The sequence below is a fragment of the Macaca nemestrina genome, chromosome 5 (genome assembly GCF_043159975.1).
Source record: "Macaca nemestrina isolate mMacNem1 chromosome 5, mMacNem.hap1, whole genome shotgun sequence".
Lineage (NCBI taxonomy): Eukaryota > Metazoa > Chordata > Mammalia > Primates > Cercopithecidae > Macaca > Macaca nemestrina.
The window spans coordinates 14061367-14080492 of NC_092129.1; the positions used below are offsets into that span (position 1 = coordinate 14061367).

The 19126-nt window shown below is 39.1% G+C and overlaps 1 protein-coding gene across 4 annotated transcripts; it reads right to left on the reverse strand.

Moving 5' to 3' along the window:
* Positions 1-1830: 1830 nt before the first annotated feature.
* On the reverse strand, positions 1831-18226 carry LOC105492050 (CD164 molecule). Of its 4 annotated transcripts, none has more exons than XM_011758901.3 (6): positions 17948-18225; positions 15365-15448; positions 13619-13690; positions 11763-11801; positions 5658-5714; positions 1831-4316 (listed from the first exon to the last, which is right to left on the reverse strand). In XM_011758901.3, exons 1-6 carry the CDS (start codon positions 18120-18122, stop codon positions 4150-4152), a joined length of 594 nt encoding a protein of 197 aa, XP_011757203.1. In that variant the 5' UTR covers positions 18123-18225; the 3' UTR covers positions 1831-4149. The 4 variants fall into 4 exon arrangements, with proteins under 4 accessions (XP_011757203.1, XP_011757202.1, XP_024651887.1 ...); XM_011758900.2 differs by having other exon boundaries at positions 11763-11804; positions 17948-18224; XM_024796119.2 differs by lacking the exon at positions 17948-18225 and adding an exon at positions 17278-17576.
* Between the last annotated feature and the right edge of the window lie 900 nt (positions 18227-19126).

A 19126-nucleotide genomic window follows, 5' to 3' on the forward strand; every position in this document is an offset into this window, starting at 1 on the left:
TATATACTCAAAGGATTATAAATTATGCTACTATAAAGACACATGCACACGTATGTTTATTGTGACACTATTCACAATAGCAAAGACTTGGAACCAACCCAAATGTCCATCAATAATAGACTGGATAAAGAAAATGTAGCACATATATACCATGGAATACTATGCAGCCATTAAAAAAGGATGAGTTCATGTCCTTTGCAGGGACAGGGATGAAGCTAGAAACCATCATTCTCAGCAAAACAGAAAACAAGAAAAGAAAACCAAACACCACATGTTCTCATAAGCTGGAGTTGAACAATGAGAACACATGGACACAGGGAGGGGAACATCACACACTGGGGCCTGTTGAGGGGTGGCGAGCTGGGGAAGGGATAGCGTTAGGAGAAACACCTAATATAAATGACAAGTTGATGGGTGCACCAAACCAACAAAGCACATGTATACCTATGTAACAAACCTGCACGTTGTGCACATGTACCCTAGGGGAAAAAAAAATTTTGGTATAGTCACGTAACACTACATTTGAAAGATCTCCAAAAAGTGAGTGAACATTACAGGATGATAAAATAAAAATCTACATTACATATTTTCCAAAGGTACATACAATTATGTGATTATATAAATCCATTAATTGTAAACCAGTTACAGTGATTACCTCTGTATCACCATTCTGGTAAATAGAGGAAGGCAAGAGGAGAAAAGGGCTGGGGATAGTCAAGGCAGACTGACACCGTATCTGTAATATTTAAATGCAATTTGTTTTATAAGAAGTATATTTAAGAAAATCTATTAATTGAAAATTTTAAAAATAATACATTATAAACCCTATCTTGAACTTTTTCTTCCAGCTGCGATGAAATGAGGCTGGATTCTGAAATGACTAAAAAACACTGGACAAGGCCAGGCATGATGGCTCACGCCTATAATCCCAGCACTTTGGGAGGCCAAGGCAGGTGGATCACTTGAGGCCAGGAGTTCGAGATCAGCCTGGCCAACACGGCGAAACCCCATCTCTACTAAAAAAAATACAAAAATTAGCTGGCCATGGTGGTGGGCGCCTGTAATACCAGCCACTCAGGAGGCTGAGGCAGGAGAATCGCTTGAACCTGGGAGGTGGAGGCTGCAGTGAGCTGAGGTCTCACCACTGCACTCCAGCCTAGGTGACAAGAGTGAGACTCCATATCAAAAAAAAAAAAATTGTTTCTAATGTTTACCAGAGTCATTAAGCTTAGCATCAAGTTTTGTATTACTTAAATCAAATGTGACCATGTGTAAGGCTAATACAAAACCCAAAATTCATGATTTCTAAAGTGAATTATTCAGTCCACCCTTACAGGTTTTAAGGCTTATAGAGAAGTAAATTCTTAGTTCAAGTCCAGTGATTTAAACTAGAACATAATTTTGCCCACAAAATAACAAGAACCACATTTTAAAATCACAGCATGTAGCTTGGTAGTAATTTTACACCAAATAGTACTTGGTTTTTACTTTATATGCAATATGAACTAAAATGGCAGAAAGTCACAAACTAGCTTTCAAATATATAAAAACAAGATAGTATTCCTCTCATAAATTATTGGAAAACTACAGCATAATTTCTATTGATTTGTGGAAGATCAACTTGCAAATCACTCCCACAGGAGTACCAAGTCCTCCCTCCACCTATTACTTCCAAGGCTCTGCTTTCTATTGATATGAACATGCACCTCAGTAACTATCTGCTGGTCTAGAGGAGCAATAAAAATTGAGTAGAACACCCACCCCAAGTGGACTAAGATAAATCTAGCAAGCATTAAATTTTATAAGCAAAACGCAATAACACATTATTAATTCAATAAACATGTAGATTTATTTTAAGTCAGTTTGGTACATGATACAGATTGGTTTTGCAGTTTTTAATGAACTGAAATAGAAATGTCTAAATACAGCAGTATCTGCCTGTGCAACAAATATCTGTAAGGTAAAATAAGGTATCTGATAGAAGAACATCTGCAAGAACAAATCAGATGAAAAATCTGAAAAGGTTTCTATTACCTTCTGGATTTTAAAAAAAAAAACCCAAAAATTATTAATGGCTCAAGATACTACATTGCTAAAGTTAGGGGAAAAAGTAAAAAGGCTGTGAGTTCTGTTGCAAGAGCTCATCTGTAGACCTGCAAAATCTAACTAATTTTATATTATGCTTGTTGTTGTTAGAGCAGTGCTCAAAATTACAGAACCTTCAAACTGTTACATTTTCACAAAATTTGCTACATATGTTGACATTAATGTGTGTCAGGGAATTCATACCCAGGTAAAGGACAATTACATCATTGTAGCTAATTTTTGCCACCTTGGAGGAATGGAATTCTGCCTATTTTCAAATTAATCCTACAGCACTTACTAAAAACTAACAGCCATGGCACCATAATACATTTTGTGAGGTACCTAGAATATTACTAATGGAAACAAAAAATGTGAGGTAAACCTACCTTTCCCCAAGAAACTTTGAAGCCAGAGATTTTAAACAATTAAGGCACTTAAAAACATTAGGTATATGTACAAATGTGCAAGTAAAACAAACAGCTGTACCGAGTAACAAAGAAACAGTAAATCTTCATCTTAATAACCTTTAACAGTTATCTAAATGCAGAGTTTCAGTTTATGAAATGAACCCAAGCAATCTGTCATTTCTTACTATAAAATATTGAAAATCAAGTGCGAAACTCAGCCACTATTGGCTAAAGAAACTAAAATAAACCGTTAATGAAAAGCAAAAGCCCATTTTAAACTACTTAAAGCCTCTGAACTAGTCCAATGAGTCAAAGGCAAGGGAGAAATAATTCTCTAAAACTGAAGACCCTCTAAACAAGAAAACTCTAGAAGTTAAAGTATGCATGCTTATTATACTATGGGAAACCAAGAAGAAAGGAAGGGAGAGAAAAAGAAAAAGCACAGTCTATTTATCCAGGACAATCAGTAAAAATCTACAGTAACCTGATCAACCAAAAAATCCTTAGGTGTTTTGAAATTACATTGGTCACTTCTGTCTTAAAACTTAAAATGATTGTCTCATTTAAATAAATGATTCTAAAATAATAAGACTGTCTCATTTAAATAGTAAATGATTCTAAAATAATGTATTTCCTTCTTGCCTCACCGAAGAAGTCACTTCTCAAGAAAGTCTGGTGGAAATCCTTTCAAGGTACAATAATGCTAGCATACTTTTTAAAGTACCAAGGAAAGTATAATTAAATCAATTTAGCTCTATAGTTTTCAACAGCCATAAGAAAAATGTTGGGAGGTTCAATATATGAAGTCTTTCAATTTTGTATAACAGCCTTTAGCTTAAGTTTCTCTGCTCTGAAATAAATTTTCAATTAAATATTAACAGTATATCTAAAACAGGTTTACTTGCTCACATCCAAGTTACATCCGCTGACCAATCCTTCCCTTCTTTAATGTGAAAGAACAAATCATAATAGCTAGAGCTTACCTTTCACTGTCTTCTAAGGCACTGTTCTTTATTTTCTCAATGACATAAGGTGCTTTGTAAGTATGAATAACCTGTTATACACTAATGGTATCCTTTCATTTCTTTAAATCTGGAATGTAATTCCTTGTGTGGCATCTTATTTCTAATGTAGAAAAAATAGCTGTTATCAAGCACAAAATTTTACTCTAAGGATACCATTTGTACTACTAAATTTATAAATTTATTCCACTTTTGAAATGACAGCCAAAAATCCACCTAATTGATTCTCATTTGGCACGTTCTTCTCAATTCTGCTCACTAAATTAAAATTACTAAATTTAAACTGCCAAGAGTCATGATGTTGTCTGCACAAGACAACATTTTCCATCACTTACAGAAAGTTACATTTGGCATGTTAAGGAAAAAAAATATATAATCCCACAGCAGCAGCTATTTAGAACAAAAGAAGACGGCCACAGGATTCATGCAGAGTATTTTAAATATTCCTGTTGAACACAATGATTTAATTGATTTTTTTCTTCACGGATGATGCTCCCAAACATCCTATATGCATCCATGGAAATTTAAAGATCCTGGAATAGCGTCTTCCATGTGGGACATCTTGAAAGATAGTATTTTGGTTTCAGTGAGTTACACAAATGAATCACCAGTCCTTATTAATTCAACGGGTCTGTTTACAGAGTGTGGTAATTTCGTTCTTTAGATTTGCAGAATTTATAAAGAAAGAAAATTACAGCCTGCACACCCAAGACCAGGACAATTCCTCCAATGAAACTGGCTGCATCAAAGGTAGACTTTCGCACAGGTTGTGAGGTTGGAGTCACAGTGGTATTTGTAGTACCTGTTAGGGAAGACAAGAGAAGCACCATTCCTACGTTTCATGGTCCTCTACTGTAATTTAAAGACTCACCTGAGCCTCTGTTTTGCCATGTGTTAAATTCTATGAATTATTTCCTCGAGTCAAGTCTTTACAGCTAGAATTTATCCCTAATTGAGGAAGACAACCATATCCCATTTTTCATTTCCACCGAAGGATACAAAGTGGTCAATGTTGTCGTACTACTACAAATATAAAAACAATGGGAAAAATTCTCCTGGTATGTAAATTGTGCCCTGGGAATATATCGAACACTTCTAAAATATGCGACAATTTCTTCAGACTATGTACTTTTAGTTAATCGCGACTGTAAACATCAATAGTACTGAAAATTCACATGAATTGTGAATTTACTAGTATTAGGTCAAAAATATGGTTGCAATTTTTCATGTTACAAAAATAATCTTAATAATATGCAAATTATAATTTCAACAAGTAAAATAATTTGTTTTTAAAGGCATATCCTGCCAATAAATTTCACGTGAGGAAGTATTATCAAGTAATAAGGAAAAAACAAAAATCTGAATTTCTTTTCAGGCAGTAAAATGTTTCAAGAGGAAATAGAAAAAGCGATTTCCCATTTAAAATAACTGTTACTTTTTTCTTAGTACAGTGGCTGTACAAGTTGGTTACTTTAAAATTAATCACAACCGTTTTGTATTCCTTCTTGTGAAGACTGAGTGGCTTCACTGAAAATGAGAAAAAGGTGGCGTAAGCATGAAGCCAAAGAAATCACAAAAAGCAGGTAGAAGATTCATTAGCATCAGTTTTTTAAAAATATGGGTGGAGGAAAGGATTCCTAACCTGTGTAACTACAGTATCCTGTGGCATAATCTAAATATGACTTAAATTAGATTATGTCAAATCATCATTTAATAACAAGCTAATATTCACATTACTGAGCAATGTTAAGAAAAGGTTAAGTAAGTGAGGTGCACATCTGGTAGTGATTCAGACTTTTTAGACCTTTCTCAGTGAAAAGGACGGATATATATCTTCCCTCAAATTGCCATGCTCTCTTTTACAGCACACAACCAATCCGATTTTACATACAAGTTGTACTGAAATGTTTGGAAAAACATTACTACTTAATTCTAAAGTGTCACGTCAAATTTAAAAATAAGAAGAGGCATTTCAGCAAAGCTATCATTATTGTGTTAACAAAGCACTACCTTGATCCCCCCTAAATGTAAGAGCAGTTCCATAACCATTAATGAAGAAACCTGGAAAATGATGGTAGAAATTGTAAAGGGCAACATCGTACACACATCCTACATCACTGTTAATCTAAAAAGCCTCAATTACCTGATGTAGTAACTGTCTTGGAAGTTGTAGAAGGGGAGGGCTGAACTGTGGGTTTAGCTGGAATGAAAACAAAATGTCTTTTTAAAAAATCTTAAATTTCTAGCTTCCCAGTTATCTAACAGCTTCAAAAAATAATGCTGCCAACTTCAACATGCTTTCAATTTTTTAAGAGACCAAAAGCCAAATTTCAGTTAATGGTTCACTAACATAGCTATGCACCCAAGAATACTAGGATTTAAGTGTATTTTAAAACATTAAGCAATCATAAAATTGTTAATATCTATGTATATATCTTGTATAAAACTTATGTATATATCTGGATAAAATTTGCCAAAACTTTTTTATCTTGCTCACAGCCAAGGGCAAGAATATATTTAGGGGAAGAAACTATCGGTTCTTCATAATCTTTCTCCTAAGACAAAAACTATTAAAGTCCTAAGTATAAAGTCTTAAGTTCTCTCTTACAAGGGTACTGAGATTTGCCTATCTTCTTCACTTCGGGGGTTGGCAAACTTTTCTTAAACAGGTTGAAAGCAAATATTTTACTCTTTGGGCACTGTGTAATGCAAAAGCAGCCAAAGTCACCCTGCATATGAATGGGCATGATATGTTCCCAATGAAGCTTTATAAGAACAGGGGCCCTGGGCCCGCAGTTTCCCAACATAAGATTCTAAGAGCCCAAGTGTAAGCTCTAGTCCACCACATAGCATGGGGACAAAATACTACTTGAGTTGCCATTACTTTTATTGGCAAGAACTGCAATTACTTTCGCACCAGCCTAAGAGTTGATGATACCGCTAAAGAAATGCACATTCTGAGAAGGATCAGTTTGAACATAAAATCATTTTAGGGACTAAAGCACTCTTTTTTTTTGAGACGGAGTCTTGCTCTGTCACCCAGGCTGGAGTCCAATGGCGCATTCTTGGCTCACTGCAACCTCCGTCTCCCGGGTTCAAACAATTCTCCTCCCTCAGCCTCCTGTGTAGCTGGGATTATAGGCACGTGCCACCATGCCCGGCTAATTTTTTATTTTTAGGAGAGACGGGGTTTCACCACGTTGACAAGGCTGGTCTTGAAGTCTGACCTCAGGTGATCCGCCCGCCTCAGCCTCCCAAAGTGCTGGGATTACAGGCGTGAGCCACCGCGCCCAGCCTAAATCACTCTTAAGAAGGGAACAGTGAACAATGTGTATTACAAGTTGTCATCTGTAAGAGTTCTCATATATGTGGTTATAGTTTATACAAATTAACATTTTTCCTAGCATCCAAAGAGCTACTAAATAATTAGTGTATCATCAATTTTTTTTTTTTTTTTTTTCCCGAGAGTCTCTCACTCTGTTGCCCAGGCTGGAGTGCAATACTGCAATCTCGGCCCACTGCAACCTCTGCCTCCTGGGTTCAAGTGATTCTCCTGCCTCAGCCTCCCAAGTAGCTGGGATTACAGGCATCCGCCACTGCACCCAACTAACTTTGGTAATTTTAGTAGAGATGGGGTTTCACCATGTTGCCCAAGCTGGTTTCGAACTCCTGAACTCAAGTGATCTGCCCGCCTTGGCCTCCCAAAGTGCTGAGATAACAGGCATGACTCACCGTGTCCAGCCAGTATATTACCTATTACATTTCTACTAGTAGTATCAATACTAATAGAAGTCTGACCAAGGCTTTCAGAAAGGAAGGATGTGAATATAGTTTATACAAATTAACATTTTTTCTAACATCCAAATGGCTACCAAATAAATTCAAAGTTTGCTGGAGCGTTTGAGAAAGGTTTCATTAAGAGGTTGTCCTAAGGGTAGGGTTCAAATTTTTGGAAAGTGCACTATAGGAGTCACTAGCTAAGAGAGCTTCTTTTGTCTTAGGAAATCATTAGGTAAGTCAGGCTTCAGAGTGCAAGGGCTTCAATATGAGGATCTGCTTATGCTGGTGGGCAGCTAGGGATGCTTTGGGGAAAGATGAGGAAGATTAATCATATGAGAGTTATATTTTTATAAAAATGTAAGGTGCTATGCAAACATTCATTTTTGTACTGTTTCAGAAAAAAGGATTTGAGGGCTAAAGAGAATCTGGAAAACAAATGTTACTTCTGTTTAAAGTACATAACTGAATAGACTTCAAAGTGATATGCTTAACCCACAAAAGACAGGGAAAGGGTGCCAAATACCTATTGATGAAGCACAGAAATGAGGTAAATCTTTTCACTGTATTAGACTTTCAAACAATCAAAGTAAAAACCTCAATAGGAATCAGCATCCTCCCAAATTCTACTAATATAAAAGAGGAAGTTCTGTGCTTTAACAGTAAATATACACTGAAAGAGCAGGGCTTGACAGTTTTCAGATATTGCTAAATATCTGAATATTGCTAAAAGCAGATCTTTAAAGACGAGGACTCTCGTAACAGGCAGACTACCCATGTCCCAAAGTTGACAGAATCCTAGGAAACTAAAGTATTCTAATTTTTACATGACAATGAGTAAACAGAGAGCTTAAGATTTCTTTTATTAGTATTGATACTACTTAGAAGCTAATAGGTGATATACAAATAATACTGATGGATATGTTCAGACCTATTTGCTTTCTTTTCCCTCTTACTTCAAGCATTGTTGTACATACTTTCATCCATTCTACTCTTGATTAAACAGTTCTCTCATCTCTCCATGCTGGGAAAATCTTAGGGGAAAATATTTGACCTTATCTCTGATAAGACTGGTCCTTACACAGAATTCCTAGATTAGAGGCTGTGATTACGTTAAAGCTCATTATTCCTATCAAGGTTTTTACTGCTTCTATGTAACAACAAAAAATAACTTTACAAGTTAAACACATCAAATTCTGTTCAATCTCAAAACACTATTACTAATTGTTTGACAATGTTAGAAAAAAAATTCTGCAAATTTGCAATTTGATTCTCACTACCCAGCCTCAGAACAAGGTAAAAACTAGTTCTTTTTTACAAGTAGGCAAAATATTTTATTTTCAATTTTGAAAAAAGTATTACATTGACAATATTTTCAAAATAAAAGCACCACTTAGGGAATATACCTCTGTTGACCTACTGTTTTACTAAAAAAAAAAAAAATTTGGAAAGGTAACAAAAAAAAATCTTAAGTTATAAAACCTGCTATTAGTGGTAAGAAAATCTAGAAAATGCCATAAAAATACTGAATTAGTCCCATCCGAGGAAAAGGTTACTTCCTGCCATTTTTCTAGGCATGTATACAACAAAAGCTAAAATTGTACTACAATTGCTTAATACAGTTTATCTTCCACTTCATATAAACATTTTCCACTATATCTGACATATTTTGGCTATTCTATTATTTGTACTGAAGGAGGGCCATTATAATTAACCTCATTATACACCTTTCTATATAAATTAGATTCTCTTTGCATTAACTGCCCCTTCATTTCTCACTTGCTCTCTTTGGCAGAAGGTACACATGCCAGGAAAAGCAACCGCCTAAGTAACCGCCTAAAGGTTTGTTCTTCAACTAGTGTCAATTGATGCATTTTCTGCAGATAAGCCCTTGCCACTTTCCACCTTTACAGCACCAAAGAGAGCTACAGCACAAAAGACTCATGGCAATTCACAGGAGGACCCAGGGTGGAGAAAGCTGCAGAGAACTACATCAAGAGTGAACCTAGTTCTGAAGAAATAAACAACAGTTCTGAAGAAATTGTTCCCCTACTTCCTGCACTCCATTTTCTTTTCATAACCAACCTTCTGAAAATTACTTTTCTCCAAACACCTCTGGTTTCAGCAACCTTCAACATCCTACTTAGTCAATGTCTTCTAATGAGTGTTAAACATTTACAACCACATCACCATATAATCATCAGCTCAAAATAAGTTTTGTATCATTTGCAGACTTCCATGGCATGACTATTTCCACGGTAACCAGTTTCAAGTTACCAACATGGTATCACTGAACACGGGTTGGAAAGAGCTACTCATAACTGGCTAGCAAAAGTTTGTCCAAGCCAGCTCCACACACCGCTGCCCAACTGTTTCAAGATTGAGTTCTTGTCCTTGTTATAGCACTTGACCACTTTTTCCTTTGAAAAACGACACCCACAACCACATACGGTTAGTTTCTTGCACATACTTCTCTGGGCTTTTTAACTACCCTACCCATCCCTATTTCCTCCCCTATCCTCTTTCTAGCCCTTAGACATTACTGTTTCCTTGAGTCTGGTCCTCAAGCCCCATCCCTTCTTTCTATATGCTCCTCCAGTGCCTCTACTACTATCTATGCCAATTTATATTTTTAACCAAGGGCTCTTGCCTGACTTGCAGTTTCCCGAATACTGAACAGATCCCACTTAAATGGATTCTAGGCATCTTAAACTAAAATCCCAAATGACAGCCCCAACCATCAATGACTGCTCTTCCTCTTTCTTGCTTACTTTGGTGAAAATTCCTCCCCTTCTCCCTATCACTCTACCTCTCCTCCTCTCAGTCATGAAGTCCTACCCCTTCTACTTTCTAAACCTATTTGCAACCATCTGCAGCCCACCTCTGTCCTCTAGAATTACTGTAACTGGCTATCTAATCTCCTGAATTCTTTCTGGCATCGTTCCAACCTACTCTCCACAATGCCAAAATAAGTTCTTTTACTAAAATGCTAGTCTGATCATATGACCTACATACTTTAAAATCTTTCAGGATAACATCCAAGTCTACCATCAAGGAATACAAAGGTGCTTCTCCATTCTGCTCTTGCCCTGGTGACAGATCAACTTAACTGCTTCTCACCTTGCACAGGATGGGACACTCTTTGACCTCACTGTACTACACATCTCCTCCACATGTGCTAACCTGCAGCTCCACCTGGGAGGCTCTCTCCAAGTTTTACCAGTGCCGTTTCACTACCAAGCTATCACCACATCTGCATCCCACCCAATACACATACCTTCCTACAAATTTCCCAACCTGCTGTGCTGAGATCTTTCATTGTTCCTACAGCAGACAAAAGGCTGGCTTATCCCTACCATCTACCCTAGTACTTGTCTTGGAATAGATGCATTTAATATTGGTAAAATGTTAAGTATTTAATATTTACTTTTCCTATCAAGTTAGTAAAATTTAAGGAGTTCTTATCCACGCTGTTGAGGGTATGATAAAAACTTTTCAGGTTGACAGGAATGAAAATAATAAATCTTTCTGGAAAGTCTTGAAATAATCATACCCTCTGACCTAGAAATTCTGTTGACTCAATCCTATCAGACATAAATACAAATGCAATTCCATATAAGATGTTCACTGCATGGAGAGTGAGAGACGTCCTAACTCTCCAATCAAGAGCAGGATGGGTTAAGTGTACACCATAATGTTTACATTAAGAGAGAAAATACAGGCTGGGCACGGTGGCTCACACCTGTAATCCCAGCTCTTTGGGAGTCTGAGGTGGGCGGATCACTTGAAGTTAGGATTTCAAGACCAGCCTGGCCAACGTGGTGAAACCGTGTCTCTACTAAAAATACAAAAATTAGTTGGGCATGATGGCAGGTGCCTGTAATCCCTGCGACTCAGGAGTCTGGGGCAGAAGAATCACTTGAACTTGGGAGGTGAAGGTTGCAGTGAGCCAAGATTGCACCACTGCACTCCAGCCTGGGCAACAGAGCAAGACTTCGCCTCCAATAAAAAAAGAAAAAAGAAAAAAAAGAAAAAAAAAAAGAAATACAAAGGTGCATGAGCATTATCGTACAATTTCATAAAAAGTGTATTTATTTAGATACACATATAAAAAAGACTAGAAGAAATTAATCACTGAAAACATTTTGGGGTGCTCTGGATGATAATAATTATAATTTGCTTTAAGCTTCTACATTTCCCAAGATTTCCACTAAATCTATAAAAAGTACTTTATAGACTCAACGTACACAGCCTCAGCAAATCTGCTCATACTCACCAAATACAAAACACTGGAGCTATGTGTCACTGTCACAAAAGGTAGAGATTAACGTTAACTGCTGTGGTCTAAGACTTTAAGTTTTTACTCATCTTTAAAGTTATACTAACAACTTTTACATAATTATTTAAAATTAATCCATCAAGAGCTTAAAAATACTGAAGGAAAAGGAAGAAAATGGTCATCTTGAATTACCTGTAGAATTGGCTGTTGGCACCAGAGTGGCTGTGGGCACTACTAAAAAAAGAAAAAAGAAAAACCATATACCTCAAAGCTATTTAAAATATCACAATCTATAACGCTACTTCCTGACCTGCAATCATTTGAGTACCACTTTTTACCATACTTAAGTACTACCTGTGGAAGAGACTGACAGTTGCCCCCAAATACCAGTCTCTTCTTCTTTAGAAACAGAATCACCAATTTTTATCAACACCTCCCTTCCTCCTGAAAAGACATTTCCTAGTCTCCAGTGCATCTAGGTCATCATGCGTAACCTCTAGGAAACATCCTTAAAGTAAGATACAAGCCTTTCACTCCCTTCTTCATCCTGCTGGCAGGAAAAAAATCAATGTGATGGCTGGAACATAAGCACCCACCTTGGACAATAGGGTCAAAGCCATTTTTGAGAAGTGAAAGAGTGAAAACCTAAAGAAGCCTCAGTCCCTAATGGTTGCAGAGCTGAACTGAACTCTACTCCAGACTTCCTTTACATGAGAGAAAAGTAAATCAGTCCACTGCTTAAACCATTGTAATTTGGGGGTTTATGTCCTTCACAGCTGAAACTATTTCTAACTGGTATAATTAGAACTAATTCTAACTGGTATATCATCAAATAAGCAGCATTAAAAATTCAGTTTTCCTTTAAATCAGTGTTTTCAAAAACGTTCTAATAATAACAAAATCTTCATTACTTAATTTTGTCTCTAAGCAGTATCACAAAACCACAGGTCTGACAGTTATTAGTTTATCTCACACATATTAAAATAAATAACTATTAAAAATGTTTGGGCCAGGTCTGGGGGCTCGAGCATGTAATTTCACCACTCTGAGAAGCCAACGTGGGAAGACTGCTTGAGCCCAGGAGTTCAAGACCAGCCTGGGCAACATAGTGAGACACCATCTCTACAAAAACTTTTTAAGTTAGCCAGTTATGGTGGCATGCACCCGTAATCCCAGGTTCTGGGGAGGCTGAGGCAGGAGGATTGCTTAAGCCCAGGAATACGAAGTGGCAATGAGTTATGATTGCGCCACTGCAATCCAGCCTGGGCAACAAAGAGACTGTCTCAAAAAAAGTTTGTTCTTGTACCACTGAACTATATTATGCACCCCGTGTAAAGTAAAACTGATCTAATACTAATGAAATCTTCAGTTACCAAATTCACACTGGGATGGGGCAATCCCTACCAAAATTAAAGAGTCAAAGGTAGTCTTCCAAGGTTAGACATACTCCACAAAAATCTTTTTCTATTCAATTATTATCTATGCATCAAATTAGGAACATGCCTTTCCCACTGATTTACAATCTCATTAGAAAAATCAGCAGCTTCAAGTAGAATTTTAACATTTTGTTGGACGAATAGTAAAGGTTAAAGAGCAATCAAGTTACTTAGATTAAAATACAGAAAACTGATGGGTATAGAAAAGCTCATTTAACCATAGCACCAACTATGCTGCAGACTAAATGTAACAATCAACAATCCCCAGTATCATAACACAGAAAGTGCCAGAATGAGGTTTTCCAGACCTGCAAGATACATAGGGTCTAAACTGTGATGAATTCCTAGAAAAGCTTAAAAAAAAAAAAAAAAAGTGTGGGGGCAGAAAATGCATCTACACTTACAGCATCCACACTGTAGCTAAATCACTAAATCACGCTTCAAATAGCATCCTTTAATCAATCAATATGAATATGTTATTCATATTCCAATTCTAACAAGATGAGAATTATGGCAATGCTTCAAACAAAGCACTGAAACAAGGTTTTCTGAGGCAATGATCTTCCTCACCTCCCTGTGGTCAGCTTCCAAGCAGCCAATATGAATACTCACCAGAACAGAAGTCTGTCGTGTTCCCCACTTGACAATCACTAACTGTTGAGTTATGTGAACAATAGCTCTCATCTGTTGGCGGGGGTGGGGGGGGGGGTGGAAAAAAGAGACAAACAGCATCAACCACCCATTTGTATTACCTTTGACTTTGCTACTAAGCTCTATGACATCAAACCCAAACACTTTAGAAGTGGGGGGGGGAAACCACCACCAACTTTAGAGGTGTTTTGACCCAAAGTTAAACCCACAGATAAAATCCTGTCATTCTCCTTTTCCCACTGACTTAGAGATTACACAGGATCCCTCTTTTATGCATTAAAAATTCACATTAATATACAGAACAAATAAATCTGCAAACTTAGATCTCAGAATTGTGGAAAGACTGCTGCACAATCAAGAAAGGCAGCCATCATCTAAAAAGAGGGCAGGTGGCTCATCCCTATAATCTCAGCACTTTGGGAGGCCAAGGCAGGAGGATCACCTGAGGTCAGGAGTTCGAGACCAGCCTGACCAGTATGGTGAGATCCTGCCTCTACTAAGAATACAGAACTCCTATTAAAAAAGAAAAACAAAAAAGGGCAGAGACAGTAAGTTGAAGTGGTCAGGGTTTTTATTAAGAGGTTTAGTAAACAGAAGAGGCACCCCATAACACCGTAGAAACTCTATTCCAGATCTCACTGCTTTAGTCTTCTATACCTTCTAAAATAACTTTCCTGGATAGGTAGACTTGCAGCAAGAGTTAAGGGGAGAACCTTTCCCAAGAAATCTTAAAGTAGAGCATTCCATCTCCAAAATTCACCAACTCTTGCATACTCTCACATAAAGGTGAAGAGTACACCCTTAAATCCCATTTTATGACCTAAAAAAGAGACACTTCTATAACAAAAAAGTTAATTTAACCCAATTTAGTTCATACCTTAAAGAGCCTTTTGAAATTTACATAGTGATGTAATTTCTAGTACTACTAAAATTTTTACCAAATAAAAAAACTTATGTAGCTTTGGCTTTTCTACTTAAAAACAAACAAAAAACCACCAAAACGACTAGACTGTTTTACTGATAAGAAAGTACAACCACTTTACATTAAAAAAAAAACAGAATTAAAATAATTTATGCAGTAATCTCATGGTTCTACTAAGAACTTTATTGAATTTCAATGTCCTTCCCGCTAGTTCTCTACCTCTTGTATTAACAAAAGCACAGAAGAGTCAACTCTCCCCGCCTCATTCTTCTCTATACCTAAGCATCCAACAGTTAATCAGGTCTCTTCGTATTTCACGTTGCAGGACATCTGTAAATCAATGTCTCAAACAGTTTTCAACATAACCTTCATTCACAGTTAATTTCAGTTTATTAAAGTACTCTTAATCCTTAAAACAGCCTTTTAAAAAAACTAGGCGAGGAAGTACGCACCTGTAGCCTTGGCCACTAGGGAGGCCAAGCTACGAGGATTGCTTGAGCCTAGGATTTCAAGACCAACCTGGGCAACACAGGAGACTCCATCTCATAAAAAAACACACTACTGAGCTTTAGTTATCAAGTATTCAGGAATCTAAAGGGGGGATGGGAAACAAAAAGAGACTTTCAGGAGGAGTGCTAGGCAACTGGCACTTTAAAGGAGTACTGGATTTACAAAATAAATAGTGCACAATATCCTAAATGTCCTACATAACTTCCAAGTGTTCAAGAGTTATTGTATTTTAAAATGTTATAACAAAACAGTTCTGCATCCCCAAAGTTTCTTACCTTTACATTCTATCCAAAAGCAGGTAGTATTAACAGTGCTAGCATTAAAACAGGAAACGCAGCTGTTTCGACCTTCACAGGTTTCTGGGGGGTTGGGGGAAGAGATGCATGAAATCAATGATTTTATTGGTATCTTATCTGAATCTGTATTATCTTTTTGAACAGTAAGTATTACATACAGCACCAAAATTACTAATTCAAAGAAATGATAAAACTTTATAAACTGGCTTACTAAGAAATTCCAATCATTACAAAGCTGTAAGTAAACGCATTAGAAAAACAAACAAGCTAGTGGTCACTCTTAGTACAGTGCCTGATGGTATCTATCTAACCAATCCTTTTTCACAGGACAACTAGTTGAAAGACACACACAGTCATTAAGGATTCAGGCATTTCAAAGCATCCTTAATACATAAAAATATTGAGAAAAAGGCTTGGCTGTAAGACCAACACTACATACGAGAAAATCACTACCCCCAAACATCAGATAAAACCCTGAGATTTTTAGTAGTAACAGTGGTAAACAGGCTGAACCCAAGCCCTGATGATGCCGGTTCTGCTGCAAAAAAAGATCATTTCCCAGGGATTCTCGACTCATAAATGATCCACTCTTGACAGGATCCTCTACAACTGGAGACAACATCTATAAGGCCATATTCACGTGCATATAATTCAAGTTAACAAGGTATTTGTCAATAGTTCATCCTAGGCCAAACAGTCCAGAAACAAGTACTCATCACCATAATTCAATTTCCGGAGAAGAACGGACTATAAAATTGCGCTCTATTTTCCAGTGAGTAAAAGCAGTAAAATGACAGAAAAAAAGAATTGGGCTCTATTCATTTTCCTAGAAACTAGATGCCTCCGAATATTTTCATTTGCTTTGCTCCTGCCTAAAAAATAGTTCTGCAGAGGCACTGCTTTCAATACTTCACCATTAGTACTTACTAAAGACTGGGACACGTACGGTGGGCGGGTGGAGGGTTCATAAAGTAGAAATGAATTTTAAGTTTGTATACATAAAACATGCTGTTTAAAAACCTTTGTGCTTGATGGGTGTAGCGGAGTGAAATGTCTGAAATGTTCTTTACAATGAACTAAACTTCCTACCTTTCAGACCACACCACACCCACTTATGATTTCCAGAAAATACGTACCTCCTTTGCACGCACTTCAATTACACAAACGCAATTAATTTGATACTTCCAACCTTCTCTTACACACACACTACAATTCTGAAAGGAAACTGCCAAATTAAGTCGGAGACAAACATATTCTGCTCTATCACCTTAAAAATAGTGCGGTTAGAATTCCCAGTATTATACTGCAATTTACTTCCCTCGTTTTGAAATGTTACCATTACATCTTCCTGAAACTAACAAAACATTAAGTTTACTACGTACTTTATCAAACTTTTATAAAATACTAAAACTAGAGGAGAATTTGTAGACTATGAATGCCGTGATAAAAATCATTACACTTCGGCATTCTTCGGTCGAAAAACCAATGTTAACTACACAAACATTACTTCTTAACTAATGTTAACTACAATAACCAATCATACGAGACTGCAGGTTTTAAACATCTGGTGTTTCTCCTGCTTATTACCTCAAACTTATCTTCCTTCTCTCTTTTGCGTTGTCACGGTATGTGCCAATTTCTGCTTTAAAATGTATGTATACCTTAACCAGCCTATTCGACTGTACGTAACAAAAGACATGCTCCTGATCAGGTTTTAGAAAACCCACAGACCTGGGCACAAATCCCAATTCCACAACCTACTAATACGCTGTCTGAGCACAGGACATAGTGAAGAAAATTTTAAAAACAATTGAAAAAAGAATAAACATACACTGTGAGGAGAGTTTACTCATCTCTGTCTCTGCACCTACCTCCTAGGTTTCACTACTTACCTTCCAGTTTAGCCTCAGGATACGTACGCAAAACACTCAGTACATACATGGGTACTTTTCTTCCTTTTCGCATACCATGAAGTGTGAAGTTTTCACTAACTACGTGCTCAAACCTCAGTTACATTCTATTCCTATCTGCAGAATCAATGTAATTAAATCTCAAGCGACTTTCTCAGACTCAAGTCTGAGACACCAGCGAGCATTACCGTCTTTAAGTTTCTCTTTCCCGGACTTCCGGAAAAAGCTACCTCCGGAGAGAGGCGACCGGCCGCAGCGAGAGACAGCTCGTTCCCACCGCCAACCTCAGAGGCGCGACGCCCGGCCCCATCCTCAACCCCACCGCTGCCCCCGCGAAAAAAAGCCACGTCCTCACTTCCGACCCCAAGTGAGGCTAGGGATTACGATGCACTTTTAAAAGGCACCTCGACTTGGAACACTTCGAGGTGGGCCCCAGCCCCGCAGCCACGGGGAACCGCGAGTCCCGTGCCCCCCAGAGCGCTCCCCACCCGGCTCAACCGCGAGTGGACTCCAGGCGGGCCGCCATGTTGCCGGAGTCGCCACCGCACCCCGAGCGCGGCCGGCCCGCCCGACCCTGGCCCCAGCCCGGGCCCCGACCGCAAGACGGGCAGGCAGTGCGGCTCGGCGGAAAGCCCATAGGGCCCGCGCCCACCTGGTGCCGGAGTGGTGACCAGCGGGAGGGACGTCACCGGCGCCGAGGTTATGTTGGAGGTGGGCGCTAAACTCGTCACGTTCGTGTGCGGGGTTGTGTTCTCTTTCGCAGACAGCACGCAGAGCACGGCCAGGCAGGTGACGGCCCAAAGCAGTGAGCGGGAGAGCCGCGACATCGTGTCCTCAACGCTGACGTCCGGGGAAAAGCCGCGGCGCGCAACGCTCGGTCAACTCCTCAGTCTCCTGCGGCGCCGCCTCCGAGACTATGTTTCCCCGCGGGAGCGCGCTGGGGTCACGTGAGGGGCCCCTGTTCTCAGTGTGCGGGGGCGGAGCGGAGGGAGGTGGGGCTCGGGCGATACCAACGGGAATTCTACGGGGGGAACCAGGGGAGTTGGGAAGAAACCGAAGGAACCTGGCCCTCAAAGAGACTGTGCCACAGCCAAGAAAACTGGGAGCCCCTGCAAATCATTCTTCTTGCCCTCCGATTACCACTCACGACGCAGCTGGACTTGTCTCATACCTGCGATAGGACGGCCCCCACCCTGACGTTCATGGAACAGCCGACATGACGTGGCCTACGGCGTCCACCTGACCGCCTCGCCAGGCCGTAATTCCGCGGCCCCACGTGACCTCCAGGGCCGCGCCTTCCGGACGCAACTCCGCTGGGGCGGAAGTTGGTTTTGTGCGGCTCACAAGAACTAAGTTTGTGCTGTGCTGCCGGATCCCCAGAGTGTTTCCTTATATTCTCGGCAGGACCCCTTCCTTTTTTCTTGAAGATTGATTTTGCTGGAAGTTATCCTATGATGGGACTCCCTAGGGGAATGGAGGCACCACGTGGTTAAGGAGTTTGTGCTTTGCCGCCCACGTAGTGTGGGCTGCTGAGGCGCCGCCCGGGTCAGAGCCGCAGAGCGTCTACTCTGTCACTTTCCCAGCCTGACTTTTCCGAATTGCTATTTCAGGCGGCGGTTGCAGCAGCCGGTCTGTGTCAACTCCACCACTGTAGTCAGAGAATCAAAAGCGGTCTGAGTTGGAGGCCATTGGGGCGGCTGCCACCCCCACATTACCAGTGAGGAAATTTGAGACTTAGAAAAGTGACCTGACCTGGATACGGGATTGCCTGGCATCAGCGCTGGATTCTTAAGTGCCTGTTAGTGTTCAGGCACTGCTAAGACTTTTATTT